This window comes from Medicago truncatula, chromosome 5 (genome assembly GCF_003473485.1).
Source record: "Medicago truncatula cultivar Jemalong A17 chromosome 5, MtrunA17r5.0-ANR, whole genome shotgun sequence".
NCBI classification, from domain to species: Eukaryota; Viridiplantae; Streptophyta; class Magnoliopsida; order Fabales; family Fabaceae; genus Medicago; species Medicago truncatula.
In genome coordinates, this window is record NC_053046.1 from 1351152 (window position 1) to 1365744 (window position 14593).

Below are 14593 nucleotides of genomic sequence, written 5' to 3' on the forward strand. Positions count from 1 at the left end.
TCTAGTAACACCCCGACACAAAGTATTCCGAAAATACCTCTTGTCTCATACTTTTTTCACACTTCGTGTTTTATTTTTGCCAAAAAAGGTTTAAGGAGCTTACACAAGATCTTCTATTAGTTTCTCTAAAGTTTTTTTTTTTTTTTCGTTTGTTTCATGTTTGAAAACTATACATGTATTAACTTCAAGTACATTTGCACAAATTTAGTTTAAGTAGGTGTTTACGTAAATTCAGTTCAAGTATGTTTATATACTTACCTCCCTTTGTGTTTTGTGCAACGAAGAGATGAAAATGACTAGTCATTTTTTCTTACATTGTAAGGTGGCGTGGAAGATTTGGGTTGATATTCAACTTTGGTTAGAGGTTAATATGGTCACTCCATCGAATCTACTTACTCATTGGCGATGTTGGGATGGTTTGGGACAGAATACGAAAGAGTTGAAAAGGGGATTCCGGATCATTTGGCATGCATCAATTTGGGCCATTTGGAAGACGAGGAATAATATCATATTTAATAATGCCGGTATAGAAGTGCAAGAAGTGGTGGAAGAAATCAAAATGTTGTCGTGGAAGTGGAATTTATCTCGACTGAAAATTCAAGTGTGTTTGTTTTATGAGTGGTGTTGGGATCCTAAGTGGTGTATGGGAGTCTTACGACACTGAGCTTTTGTGGCAGAATTGGCGGGTGGTGTAGGTTTGTGTTGTTGCTAGGATGGTATGCGTTTTTCTGCAGGTTGTTTGGTTGCTGATCGGATCCTGCATTTACTCTTGCTGCTGTTTTCTTGGGCAAGTTTGGGATTGTTTTCTTTTCATGGATGGGGATTTTTGTCCTGTTATGGCCTTGTTGTTTTTTCTTCTGATGTAGTAGAATTCTAGGAGGTTTTTTATCGAGTTTGGTGTTGAGGAGTCCGCGTTTTCCAACCTTTGTTGTACTCTTTTTTCTCCTTGCGGGTTGTGTGCATCTTGTGCTAACCTTGCTTAATAAAATTTGCTTATTCAAAAAAAATATACTTAGTTCATGTATTATTGTACATTAGATTTTACTCAAACTTGGGTCAAGTATGTTTACGTAAATTCAATTCAAGTACGTTTATGTAAACTTAGTTCAAGTATGTTTACATAAATTTAGTTCAAGTACGTTTGCATAAACTCAATTCAAATATGCATACACGATGTATTTTGGGTATTATTGTTTAGTGTACGTTTGATGGTAAAATGTAAGTATATGACAAAACTACACACAAAAGAGAGAACATTACATGACAAACTTTTATGATATTAGACAACTTTTTGTTATATACGATATTTGATGGACAAAAAATTATTTTGATATTTTAGACAACTTGTAATTTATACAAAAAATTGTCTTGTAATTTAATTAAAGACAAGAATTTCAGTTTTTGTCATGTTTTTTTGTCCCTTAATTTGTCTAGTCTCTAGAACCGTGTTACTCATGTCCAGTCTCGTAATGTCGTGTTTTTTAGCATTTTAAACACACTGTAAATGTTGAGTTTGAGTGTCAACAAAAAGACATGGGTGTTATTGTTAAATGTGAGCGCGCATCCGTTGTAAGTTGCAACCTTTGTAGAAAAAAACGTTTTGCTATAGCAAAAGAATCTCTCTTTCTTCTTTCACTTTTTATTTATATTTATTTTCTTCTGAAACGAAATTAGTGTGAAGACCCATTATGAAACAGAAAAGTGCTTGGGGTTTAATATCGCAAAAGTTTTACCTATGAACTTCGACAAATTACATGTTTTTAACTCATTAAACGATGTAGCAACACATAATTTGATGCATGTGTAAAACTCTTTTACACCGACTATGTATGAATTAAACTCGCTTAGAGTTTAACTTCGATATTTTTTATAAAATAATTACATTCACAAGCAATCATAACCAATTGTATATGTAACTTATAAGATAATTGTTATTAAAGTCAAATAATTTTAATGGTTTAATAATAATTGTAATTGATTTCTACTAAAAAAAAAAAAGAAAAAGCTTTAGTGCATACCAATTAAACCCGAAAAAATATTGTTTAATATGATACAAATTATTTTTAAGTATGTTTAATATGATACAATGTCTATGTGTAAAACTTTTTACACTTTCAATCAATGAGAGCCAATCACATATGTGACTAACATACTAATCAAACATTCCTCATGATTGTAGTTGATTGATAGTGCAAAGAAATTTGTTGGAGGGAAGGTCATCATAATTTGAAAGATGAAATAGTGTTCTCTTCCCTGTTCCAACAAAACATTGTATGAAAGCTGAATGTTCTACTCCTAGTACTTCTGCCAATTACAACAATAATCAACAGAATCACAAATTCTTATTGCACACGCTTAATTGTCAGCATTATCTTCTATAAGAATGGGAGCCAACTCAGGGTCTAAAATAATTTGTTTAAATACTTTTACATTATATGTGTGTGGCCTACATTTTTGGTGTCATCTCTGGATTGCAAAGTTTATTCTGACAGAATAGTTACATACAGTAAGTATAATTTTGGCACCTTTCTAGTGAGAATTATAAGTGTGATTGAATAGTACAGGAAAAAGAAAACTAACATGAAAAAAATTACACAAACTCACAACCAGTAGACTCGACTGCCATGTTTCTTTTGTTGGGTATTGTTGAGAGTGAGACAAGAGAATGGCTTTCTCTGCACTTTTCCCACCTTGAGATCTTCCTAACTTCGTTCTTGCACAGCTTGGCAGCCACTGCCTTAAAGCCGCTCTTCATGTAGCTTACAAATGCGGAGAGAAGCTGTCTGAAATATGAAATGGAAAATAAAATGTAAAGAATTTACGTTTTTTTTATAGATAAAAGGAACCACAAAAAGGCTATGCATATGCCACAAGTATACTTCAATATTGAAGTCCAGTAAATTCGGAAACTGTGAAACCTAGTTAGAAGGCGTCGGTGGTGTATCCAATGTCAAATAATTATTTTGACAATTGCATGAATATCACAACATTGAAACAATATTTTTCACACATTAAGTCAAATATGCATATATCAAATAAAGAATACAAAACCTTTTTGGTTCAACTTCATTACTTTGGAAAAAAAGAAGCTTGCCAAACCTATATCCCAGTTAAGGAGTAATACTACAATATAACATTTATACTATCTATCACAGTATATTCATTTATAACACAAACAAGTAAGATCAGTCAGAATATAACAGCACAGCATATAAGTTGAAAGATATTGCACTTACAATGGCGAGCAAGGAGACCGTCCCCCATTTACGTAGTGCACGAATAAAAATGAGTCATAGTGTTGGCCATTGATAAAATAAAATCCCTGCAGCTTTCTAACACACTTGAAAGACATTTTCTTGTATAAATTGATTGCTGAGATATTGAAAGAAATCACGTGCAAGTAAACCGCTCGGCACGTTGGAATGCTTGAAGCATATTTTACGACCTCCCGTATCAAAGAAGAAGCTGGTGATGAAGCACAAATTAGATTACCAATCATATTAATGGAGGGCTTCGACAAAAGTAAAATACAAAACCAACTGCTACCTATTCCAAGGCTCCTATATGCTTCCACTACGCCCAGTGTTAGAACATACACTAAAGTCTGATCAGATTTGGCCGAGTCATATCCAAGCAAATCCACTATCTACAAGAATAATATTCATACAACAATTTACAATTATCAGCAAAAAGTTAAGGTAAGAATTAAGGAGGACCTGCTCTATCGGATGAGACAGTTTAATAGGATTTATCGCAAATAAATTTGAGTAAGTAATTACCTAAAGATTAGCACTTAGCACCCAAAGACTAGGATATAACACCAATTGATAAATTCATGTTACTCCAACATAGATTATTCTCAGTCCAAACTTACAATTCACACAAATTGGAAAATTGTTCATTGTTATTGAATAACACAATTCACACCCTATACAACTTGTTATGCAAGACCTGGAGTTATATGGCTCCTGAAGAGAGTATTATGATATTCTCAGTCCAAATTTACAACATAAACAAAACCAGTTTTTTACACAGCACTGCCATTTTTTTTTTTTTCTGTTTCACACGTTCGTAATCCTATTTGAGGCACTATCTGACACAAAATGAGGGCACCACTCCCAGCCGGAATTCGAACCTTGGTTTGCTATGTTGTGGGAGGCTAGCCCCTTCCACTAGACCTAACCCCGATTGGTTCTACAACATATATTTTTAATAGGCTAATATGTAACTGCCCGTAATTGTCATCATAGAAGACGAAGTTATAATCAAAATGTACCAGTACCACTACATTCAGACACCACTACAATCTATATTCCTAATGCATAACTACCCACAAATATGTCTTAAAAGTTAAAACAATTCATAAATACATAACTATGCATAAGTAAATCATAATAGTCATTTTCTATCTGTATGCTTTCTCTTCCAAGAATATTAAAATAAACACTCCAAATGGGAGGTTTAGTTGGGTTGTTGTAAGCTAATGGAACATTATCAGGTCCATTTAGTTCTTGGTTCCCATCAGACTAATAAAAAGATCAAGCCACCTAAGCAGACAGTGTAAACTAGAAATGAAATATTACATTAAGTATAACATGTCTATCTTAAGTCAAAAAGATTGATAGACTCAAACTTTGGTATCAAGGACTACATACTTCTCCATCAAGTTTCTCTTGCCTTGAACATAGACGTATCACATACTTTGTTTGGGTTAAGAAGATTGATTTAACACATTTTCAACAAGAATCAGCTAAATACAAATCCCTTTATAGCAAACAAGTAAATCATGACAGCATCAAATAGCCATACTTTCCACAGAGTGATAGGAACAGAACACGTTCTGTTTTCAGGTAAGTTTTTCATACAACACTTCAAGTGATAAGACAAAACGCATACAGTTATATATAAAGGGGATCAACCTCACTTTCTTTTGCAAGAACAATCCGCGCTGTTACAAATCCAATAAGTTCGTCACTTTGGCCATTCGGTCGACTAAGATCAACTGCTCCCCATGACACAATATCCCGTCTGTTTACCACATCTTCGAAAAAGGCAGATTCATACCTGAGATTCATAAACATCTTTAACTAAACACAACTTTAAATACTCATAATACTTGAAGCCATTGAAACAAAACCATGATCATGATCTCACCTGATGGGAAATAATCTACCATGAATACGCTCTAAAACGTCGAAATCAGACGGTCGAATAGGCCGATAGCATATTTTTGATTGACTAGACCCTTTCGGGTTTACCATTGAGCGTTTTTTTCTTCACTTAATTCACAGAAAATATCTGATATACTTGTAAAATCCAAGTATCAACAACCACTTCCATTCACAGAGTAGTAACAATGAAAAAGGCCATTTAATACTTGATAATTGCAATAACTGCAAAATAAACAAAATTTTCAGAATTTCAAGTGTAAATAAATAGAATAAACACAGAATGAATAACAAAACAAACAAGTATATACAAAAATGACTCAAATCTTGGATAAAAATTACATTTTTCTGCAAAAAAAATAAAAGATTTAATTCTTTGAAAAACAAGTAGAAAGAGCTTTAAACCTAGGAATGGATGAAAATTGATAAAGAAGCAACTATAGCAAATTGATTTGATTTGATTTGAATTGATTAGAGGCACGCGATAAATGAATTTGATGGTGCAGATTGTGATTGTGATTGTGTAATTGAGTAAATTTAACAAACACGTGATGGTGTAAAAGATGGATATCATACCGAAATTATGATGATTGTTTCGTTCGGATCACAGCAAGTAACGAAATGAAAGGAATGAATCTATGTATGAACTCGACCTTTTTTTTTTTTTTTTTGTTGAAAGAATGTATGAACTCAACTTAACTAACCCCTTCTCTATGTTCTTTCATACATTATTTAATGAGATTGAATCAACAACTTCGTCCTTGAATTTGTACAAATCGGTTAAATTCGTCCCTTAATTTAACAAAATATCAAAATAGTCTTTGAATTTGTAAAATATCAATCAATTTAGTCCCTCCGTCCAAATGGAGTGTTAACGGTGCTGATATGGCTGTCAACCTCTCACATGTCAGATGCCACATAAACAAGGACTAATGAAATTGATTGATTTGAATAAAATATTCTTTCCTCCCCAACGACTCTTTCTTTCTTTCCGAACAAGTCTTTCTTCCCTAAATATATAAAATTGACACCCTAATTTTATAATCTTTAAACTACACTCCAAAATCTCCAAAATTTCTTCCAATAGTTAGTGGTAACGTTTTTCCCCAATTTAAAAAACTCCAAACCCTAATTTTTTTGATTGAATCTGAAAACCAGAATCCCCAAACAATTTTGATGGAATTGGTGCTAGTCATGGAAGAAAGACAAGATTGACGGAGAAGGTTCAATCCATGGTTAAGGCTACGGAAAGTGGCAATGATGAGGTTTGAAGGACAAGGTTGATGGACAAAGTTGATTGTATAGAAAGTGAGCTTATGCTGATTAAGTTTTTGATAGTCATAATTTGCTTGTTTGAGTTTTTTAACATGCTACTGTATTATTCTAGGTACGTGTAAAGTTGTAACGAAAAGAGGTTGAAGATGAATGAAATAAAGCCTTTATGTAATAATTTTACCATCATATTAGTCTCTGAATTATTTGTCTAACTATCAGATCCACCCTTGCATTATATTAAAAGACCATCAAATAAGTCTTTGAATTATATAAACAGAAATAAATTTGATCTTTGAATTATTTGTCTAACTATCAAGGACTTATTTGATGGTTTTTTTTTAATATAATGCAGGGATCAATTTAATAGTTAGATAAATAATTCAAGGACTAATATGATGGTAAAATTATTAAAGAAAAGCTACATTTCATTCATCTTTAACCTCTTTTAGTTACAACTTTACACACACCTAGAACAATACAGCAGCATGTTAAAAAACTCAAACAAGCAAATTATGACTATGAAAAACTTAATCAGCCTAAGCTCACTTCCTATACAATCAACTTTGTCCATCAACCTTGCCCTCCAAACCTCATCATTATCACTTTCCCTAGCCTTAACCATTGACTGAACCTTCTCCATCAATTTTGTCTTTCTTCCATGACCAGCACCAATTCCATCAAAAAAATTTGGGGATTCTGGTTTTCGGATTCAATAAAAAAAATTAGGGTTTGAAGTTTTTTGAATTGGGGAAGAACGTTACCACCAATTATTGGAAGAAATTTTGGAGATTTTGGAGTGTAGATTAAAGATTGTAAAATTAGGGTTCCAATTTTATATATTTAGGGAAGAAAGAGCCGTTAGGGAAGAAAAAAATAGTCGTTGGGGGAGGAAAGAACATTTTCTGCAAATGAATCAATTTCGTCCTTGAAATTTTGGTCCCTAACAGCCAAATTATTAGTCCCTGCTTATGTGGCATCTGACATGTGAGAGGTTAACGGCCACGTAAGTACGGTTAACATTCCATTTGGACGGAGGGACTAAATTGATTGACATTTTACAAATTCAAGGACTATTTTGATATTTCGTAAAATTGGGGGACAAATTTGACCGATTCATGCAAATTCAGGGACGAAATTGATGATTCACTCTTATTTATTCTTTTCTTTTCATTTTTAACCATAACTTTGATTTTTAGGTTAATTAAGTTTTTGGTCCCTATAAATATCTGCAGTTTTGTTTTTAGTCCCTACAAAATTTTCCATTAGTGTTTTTAATCCCTATAAAATTTTCCGTCAGCATTTTTAGTCCATATCAAAAATTTCCATCAAAATTGTTTATCCTTAAAATGCTTAAGAAAAATGTCACAGGGACTAAAAAGTGTGATTTTATTTTGTAGGGATTAAAAACAAAACTGTAAATATTAATAGGGATTAAAAACTTAATTAACCTTGATTTTTTTGGGCTACCTTTCATATTTTATTATTTGAATAATTAATCATCCCATTCTTTCTTTGCAAGTATTCATCTTCGACTTTAAACTAAAAAAACAAGTTAAGACAATTCACTAGAATTCACTTTTTTTCAATGGCGAATAAGTGGGTAATCCGAGCTTCAAACCCCGACCCTCTATATAATAATGTATGTCTCTGTCAACTGAGCTATGTTCACGGGGATTAAGACAAGGATTTTTACAAGGATTTTTTGTTAAAATATATTGTTATTTTAAAAATTTATGTAATAAAATAGGATTACATAGAGTAAAATTGTAAATAATTAATTCTTCATTGTAGTCATATTCTTTAAAATTGATTCAAAAGAGGGTGATTGATTTTTTGTCCAAACATAAAAGGTGTAGATTGGTACCTTACATCTTTATAAAAAGTGTAATAAGTTCAACTAGTTGATAAAAAAAGCTCAATTATCAAATCAAACCTCAAATCGCCAACCCTAAGCAACAATGTAATTAATTTTGTTGTAAAGCTCAATTACCAAGTCGAGCCTCAAATTAATTTGTAGTAAGTTTGATTTATCGTCAACCCTAAGTAACAATGTATTAATTTTGTTGTAAGAAAGATGATATTCTATTAACTTGAGTTTTACAATTACAAAGAGTGAAGTTATTTCAGTTACTACTGGAAATTGGCTGTAATGTTACATTACATGTACTTGCCTTGTGAGACAGGTTATGTACCTGAATTTGGTCCCACTGCTGGCTACGTTGGGGTGATGGGAATTGCATATGATGTAGACCATCTTGAAATATCAAAAGCAAAAAACCAATTGCAAAGCACAACAATAGCACCTTAAATGCAATCCGTTTTGCTTTGTATTTCAATTTTAGATTTTAGATGCTATTGTAAAAGACCGATAATTTTTTTGGATATAAGTCTACTTTGTAAGAAATGTATTTTCTTTTCAACGAAAAGAAGATAGTTATTCAGCTATGTAACATCAATACTTCACATTGACATTGACATTGTGTTTGGTGTCGAACACCAACTCATGAAATTGTATTCAATTATTTCATTTTCTTAAATTATTACTAGTGTTGATGTTCAATGTCGTGTTCGGATCTATGTCAATGTTTCATAGTTATTGAATTATCTTTTCCAAACACTTCCAGCAATTGATAGCTCTAAATCATATACAAGATTTACAAGACTTAGAGCAAGAAAATATATAAAGAATCTGCAACTGAAAGCACATTGCAGAAACATGAAAAAGCTAACAAATAGACCAAATTATCAAAAATGAACTCAATTTTATTGACCTCTGTCTAGGCATAAAACTGATTGCACCAAACTTACAAATCCAAATCAAAATCAACAACACAGAAAAGAACAAAAGCTAATTGCAAGTTAAAACGGCCAAACACAAATTTCCGGTCAGACACGACATCAAAAAGCCCTCGGCAGAAGATGAAATTGACAGCAGACAAACGAACAAGTTGATCTATTAGCAGAACAACACACCACAAACCAAACAAAGATTCTGCTAATCCACTCCCAAACTAAAAAGCTTTGTTTTTAATAAGTCAATATGAGGAGCTACTAGATTTTGAAAAGAGTTTCCATGCTATAACAACAAAGCAAGTTTGGGAAATATGCTCAAAACATATGAAGCAGATCCAATTTAACGAAAAAGGTTACAAGGCTTAAAACAAGAATTTGAGCTGATTGAATTTTGCAAAGATGAAAGTATTCATGATTTTTTACGAATGGATACGTTGGTCAATGAAGCGAAGAATAATATAACAGAAAAACAAGTCATGAAGAAAATTGTGTATACACTAACGAGATGAATCAATTACGTCATAGAAGCAATTCAAGAGTCAAAAAGATCTTATCTCAAAGACCTTGAATGATTTGCAAGCATCCTTGGAGTCACATGAAATGCGAATGAAAGAAAGGGTCAAGTGACACAATCAATCAAGCACTTCAAGCTCCAACAAAACTGACAAATTAGGGATTTGTGCAAAGGAAGGTAGACCGCAAAACTAAAGAGGGCAAAAGTTCAGAGGTAGAACTAACTCAAGCAATGGAACTAGAGGTAATGGCTCTGTGCAAAATAAAGCAGTGTCATGAATGCAAGAAATATGGACATAATATATATATCAGCAACAAATTGTTCTATTCAAGCAACGTGGTTACGAAAAATGCTAAGCAAAGCATATATCGCGTAGTTATTAAGTGTACCCTAGAATTGTTGGACCATTGATTTGTATAAGGAGACAAAACCTATACTTTTCAAACCATCAAATCCAATAGTAGCAGGTATAGAAAATTAAGAAAACACCAAGTATATATCTAGGAAATATTCATATCACCAACAACTTACAAACACGAGAGATCCTAGGACAGGAAGATAAATCTTCTAAAAAATGGGAGCTCTCCGTTGAAGCTGAGTAACTAGTATGGGAAATATTCATAACCTGTAACAGTTTTGCATTCTTCAATATATAGGTTGCAAATCGGAAATCAGCTTCCACAGCTTGATAGTGTATGATATTACATGTTGTAAGATGAGAGGAAACACATTGAGGAACATGATATGGGTATATCCAATCCGCTTTGGTTTTTGCAAACTTCGTCCACTATTAACCAAAGATAGAATAAAATTTGTTAAAATAGTTGAAGAAAAGAACAAACAAAAACCAAAAACTATACTTGGACGTGAGAAACAAACCTTTGAAATGGAGAGAGTTTGAAGTTTAGGACAATTCTCGAGCATTTTCACTATCTCACCCCAATCATAAATGGCATCATAAAACCAAACTAGCTGAAGTTGAATTAAGTTTTCAAACACGGGAAAGCCTTTGTAATATGAATTGAGTAAATCAAAAGAAACAAATTTCCCCATCTGCACAGCACAAAATAACATAAAAAATAGAAATTCAAACATCACATCACATATAATATAATTTTGATTATAAATATGATACCTCTAATACTGTTAGAAACTCGACATTATAAACTGCTCTGAACGGAATATCAAATAAATGGATTTTGGCCTTGATCAACTTGGATAAGGGTTTAAAATTTATAGTTTTGGCCTTTTTCAACATGGAGTTTGTCAATGCTTTAGTATATCTAGTTTTCAAATTCTCCAATTGAGGACACCCAGACAGAAGTTTCATGAGATCCTTCTTATCTTCAAACCGAACAGAACACATGCAAAGGATTTTGAGCATAGGAAGATGAACCGAACTACGAAACATGGTGTTTACACGTAAATTCTTTAATTTTAGAACCACAAGTGTTTTGCAATGGAAAATGGTTGGGGCCAAAGGGACGTGTAACAAGTTTAGATAGAGATCCACAACACCACGATGTTTTGCTGCTTTTATCCAGTCGTTAAAACCGAAACAATAAGTCCCCCAGAGTTTCGAACCACATGTTAGATGAAAAGATTTGAGGGTTTGTAGTTGCGCAGGTGGGGAGAGCATTACAACATCCAACATTTGACGAAAGTGAATCCAATCCTTTCCGTTTTTCACTTCTTTGTCGTCGATGTGGGGAATCGGAAGTGTGTGGAATAATGGGAACCATCTCTTAGAAAGAATGGTAGTTCTGAAAGCGTCTTTGAATGTGAGAAAAGAGATAATGTGAGTTAGTATCTCGTCTGGTAAGTCGTTGACCGTCAACAATTGTGACAACGCCGTTATTTTCCTCTTGGTGGCAGGAAGCTGTTGGTGAAGAAGATTAGGGAAGTTTTCCATCGAGAACAAGCAATCTATTGAAGGTTGAGTTTGATGCTACGAAGAAGGATTTTGAAGAATAGGGAGCTATAAAAACCCTTATTCTGTTTCTGTTGTTATATAGGAAAGGGTTTTGTAGGGTGGGTCGAATCAATTAGCATCGTAAAATTGGAAAATCTTATAAGCTTCGCTGACGTAAAATAATTTAGAGATTATTTTTTAAGGATTTTTCGAAAAATCAGAATTTATCTTGTGTTTGTTTACCGTAATAAAAATAACTTTTTAAAATAAATAATTTAGTTTGTTTAGATATAACTATATAAAAGAAATGTTTTGATACAAAATTAGTTTAATCTTTTGAACCATATTTTCAGCCCGTTTGTTTGGGATTTTTTTTTTTAAAAAAAAACTATTTTTAAATCACTTTTTTTTTTGTAGTGTTTGTTTTAGATTTTTAAAAAAATCCATTTTTTTAAAAAATTATTTTTAGCCTCAAAATGAAAAGCTATTTCCTAGTAGCTTTTTCAAAATCTATTTTTTTTTTTCTAAATACAATGAACTCAAGTATGGGCTCGTTTGTTACAGATTAAAATAAAAGTGATTTTGACATAAAATAATTTAGAGATTATATTTTAGAGACTTTATAAAAACTCAGAATCTATTTTGCGTTTTGTTTACTGTAATAAAAATCATTTTTTTAAAACAAATAATCTAGTTTGTTTGGATACAACTATATAAAAGGGATTTTTTGTTACAAAATTAGTTCAATCTTTTAAATCATATTTTCTCTCTCCTCTAAAAAAAAAAATCTATTTTTTGAGAAGCTGCTCTTAACAGCTTCTCATTTGAAGCTGTTTTTAGATTATTTTTAGATTTTGATTTTTTTAAAAAATTGTAACAAACGGATGCAAAACTCTTAAAAGTGATTATTTTAAAAAAATAATGATTTTTTTTCTTAAAAAAGCTATAACAAACGGGCTCTATAAGAGCTTCAAATCCTAAAAAAATCTATTTGTTGAGAAGCTGCTCTTAACAACTTCTCATTTAAAGTTGTTTTTAGATTCTGATTTTTTTTAAAATATGTAATATAAAGAGATACAATACTCTTAAAAGTGTTTTTTTTTTTTTTTAAAAAAAAGTGATTTTTTCTTAAAAAAGCTATAACAAACGTGAATGCAAAATACACCCCTAATCACTCAAATTGCTCAAATTATCCATGTTTTAAAGAACATGAAGAGGTGTAACTAGTAGTTTGAATTTCACATTTGCTTGTGACTAGACTATGTGAGTGCTCCTTTTCTCTCCTATTCATTTTTTACTCTCGGCATGTTATATTTAATATTATCCATAAAATGGTTATCCATGTTACAAACATGTTTAGAATTTGTGTTGATATAGTTTGAATTATATAATCCGAACTGTTTTTCCCTTGAAAAAAGATGTTTAGGGGTGTTCGGATTATATAATTTGGAAAAAAAATCATGTAATGCGCCCTATTTTCACCCTATAACAAAGGAAAACACCAGTTCGGATTATGAAATCCGAAAATTTCAAGGGCATTTTTGGAAAAAAAATAAAATAGGGTGCGCGAGGAAATGAATAGGATGAGAAAAGTAATAGTCAAATATAAATTCCTTAGCATTTCATAACACCTTCACTATCATCTTCATTCCCGACCTAGCAATCAACACCTCTGTCCCTCACAACCTTCATCCACGTCAAGCCCAGCCTTTTGCCGTCGACGACATAGACACCAGTTTGCGTCACTCACTCACTTTCTATCATCGCCATGTTCTCAGAACTGTCTCAAAACACTAGGCATACACCCTTTGATTTCCGCTATATCAGAGGTTTGTCATCTAGTTGCAACCCACCCCTATTCATTTTACTCATTATTATTTGCTTTCGTCTTGTTGTTGTTGTTGTTGTTTTGGAAAGAAGCGTTTTTTTAGTTGATATTGTTGCTTGTGATTTTTCTTTGGCTATGTTGGACTTGGTTGTGTGCGTTTTCTGTTATTTATTCTGATGAAAATTTCAGAGATGGATAAAAAGGTTATGTTGATAGTTATCACTGCAACCCTTGTAATCATAACACATGAATTAAGAACCGTATATTTTTACTTGACACATATGAGCTATCACTCCTCTTTTCCTTTTCAAGCTCGCCATAAAAGACTAATTTTCATCTTTTTCTCCGATTCCACCAATATTGTTAAGGTAATAGGAGTCATAAAAATATGTTTCACCTACAAACCCCTTTAATTGTAAATACAATGTTTCTCTAGGGTCCGCAATCATGTATTTTCTGATAATTTTAGCAAATCTTCAAAGTTATCTACATATGAAGAGAGAGGATTAATAAAAGATTATTTAATAAAATCCTACTTATGTATACATACTATATGAATACCAAAATATTTAACAACAAAAATTGCTTTACCAGCTTCCATAATATCTTAAAAAATAGTTGGATTAATCCTATAACCCTTCAGTGGAAAATCCAATGCATTCAGTTATTGGACTAGTAGGTTCTGCATGCAAAACTTCTTTGGTCCAATATCAACGCTTAAAATATTATGGTTGGAGACATTATTAAATTCATTCATATAAAGCCAATATTTTTGTTTTTGAAAGAATAAAGCCGATGTTAAAAGGATAAGAAATCTTTCTTTTACCTGTTTTTACACAGTTTGTCCATCAAATTTTTAGGAAACAAATATATATACACTTGGCAACCATTTTGTGAGCATCAAAATTACTATGGTCAAAATGAAAAGACTAATGTGACCGGTGAAGATAATTAAGATAAGATTGATTACTCTAATAATTTGAATGCTCACAAAAGATTATCACATGTATATTTATTTGTTTCCTCAAATAATTGATAGTCAATAAATAAAGACACAACTACAAGATTTTCTTAACTAATTCATTACTCAAATATAATATAGG

General features: G+C 32.1%; 2 protein-coding genes across 2 annotated transcripts; both read right to left on the reverse strand.

Moving 5' to 3' along the window:
- Positions 1–2323: 2323 nt before the first annotated feature.
- LOC11432156 (histone acetyltransferase MCC1) lies at positions 2324–5901 on the reverse strand. The gene is made up of 6 exons (XM_003610774.4): positions 5745–5901; positions 5155–5393; positions 4920–5064; positions 3547–3646; positions 3237–3465; positions 2324–2783 (listed from the first exon to the last, which is right to left on the reverse strand). The coding sequence occupies exons 2-6, from the start codon at positions 5259–5261 to the stop codon at positions 2591–2593; spliced, it is 774 nt and encodes a 257-aa protein (XP_003610822.1). The 5' UTR covers positions 5262–5393; positions 5745–5901; the 3' UTR covers positions 2324–2590.
- Positions 5902–9044: 3143 nt separating this feature from the next.
- LOC11435524 (F-box protein At4g22280) lies at positions 9045–11662 on the reverse strand. Its single transcript, XM_003610775.2, has 5 exons — positions 10886–11662; positions 10630–10803; positions 10282–10537; positions 9252–9396; positions 9045–9138 (listed from the first exon to the last, which is right to left on the reverse strand). Exons 1-5 carry the CDS (start codon positions 11660–11662, stop codon positions 9045–9047), a joined length of 1446 nt encoding a protein of 481 aa, XP_003610823.2.
- Between the last annotated feature and the right edge of the window lie 2931 nt (positions 11663–14593).

Excerpts from the sequence above, each read along its gene's own strand:
- LOC11432156 (XM_003610774.4), bottom strand. The coding sequence starts at position 5,261 with ATGGTAAACCCGAAAGGGTCTAGTCAATCAAAAATATGCTATCGGCCT. Across the intron at positions 5,065-5,154 it reads GGTAGATTATTTCCCATCAG|GTATGAATCTGCCTTTTTCG; the intron begins GTGAGATCATGA and ends TATGAATCTCAG. Across the intron at positions 2,784-3,236 it reads CGGTCTCCTTGCTCGCCATT|ACAGCTTCTCTCCGCATTTG; the intron begins GTAAGTGCAATA and ends TTCATATTTCAG.
- LOC11435524 (XM_003610775.2), bottom strand. The coding sequence starts at position 11,662 with ATGGAAAACTTCCCTAATCTTCTTCACCAACAGCTTCCTGCCACCAAG. Across the intron at positions 10,804-10,885 it reads AGTTTCTAACAGTATTAGAG|ATGGGGAAATTTGTTTCTTT; the intron begins GTATCATATTTA and ends TGTGCTGTGCAG. Across the intron at positions 9,139-9,251 it reads GTTGATTTTGATTTGGATTT|TTGCAGATTCTTTATATATT; the intron begins GTAAGTTTGGTG and ends ATGTGCTTTCAG.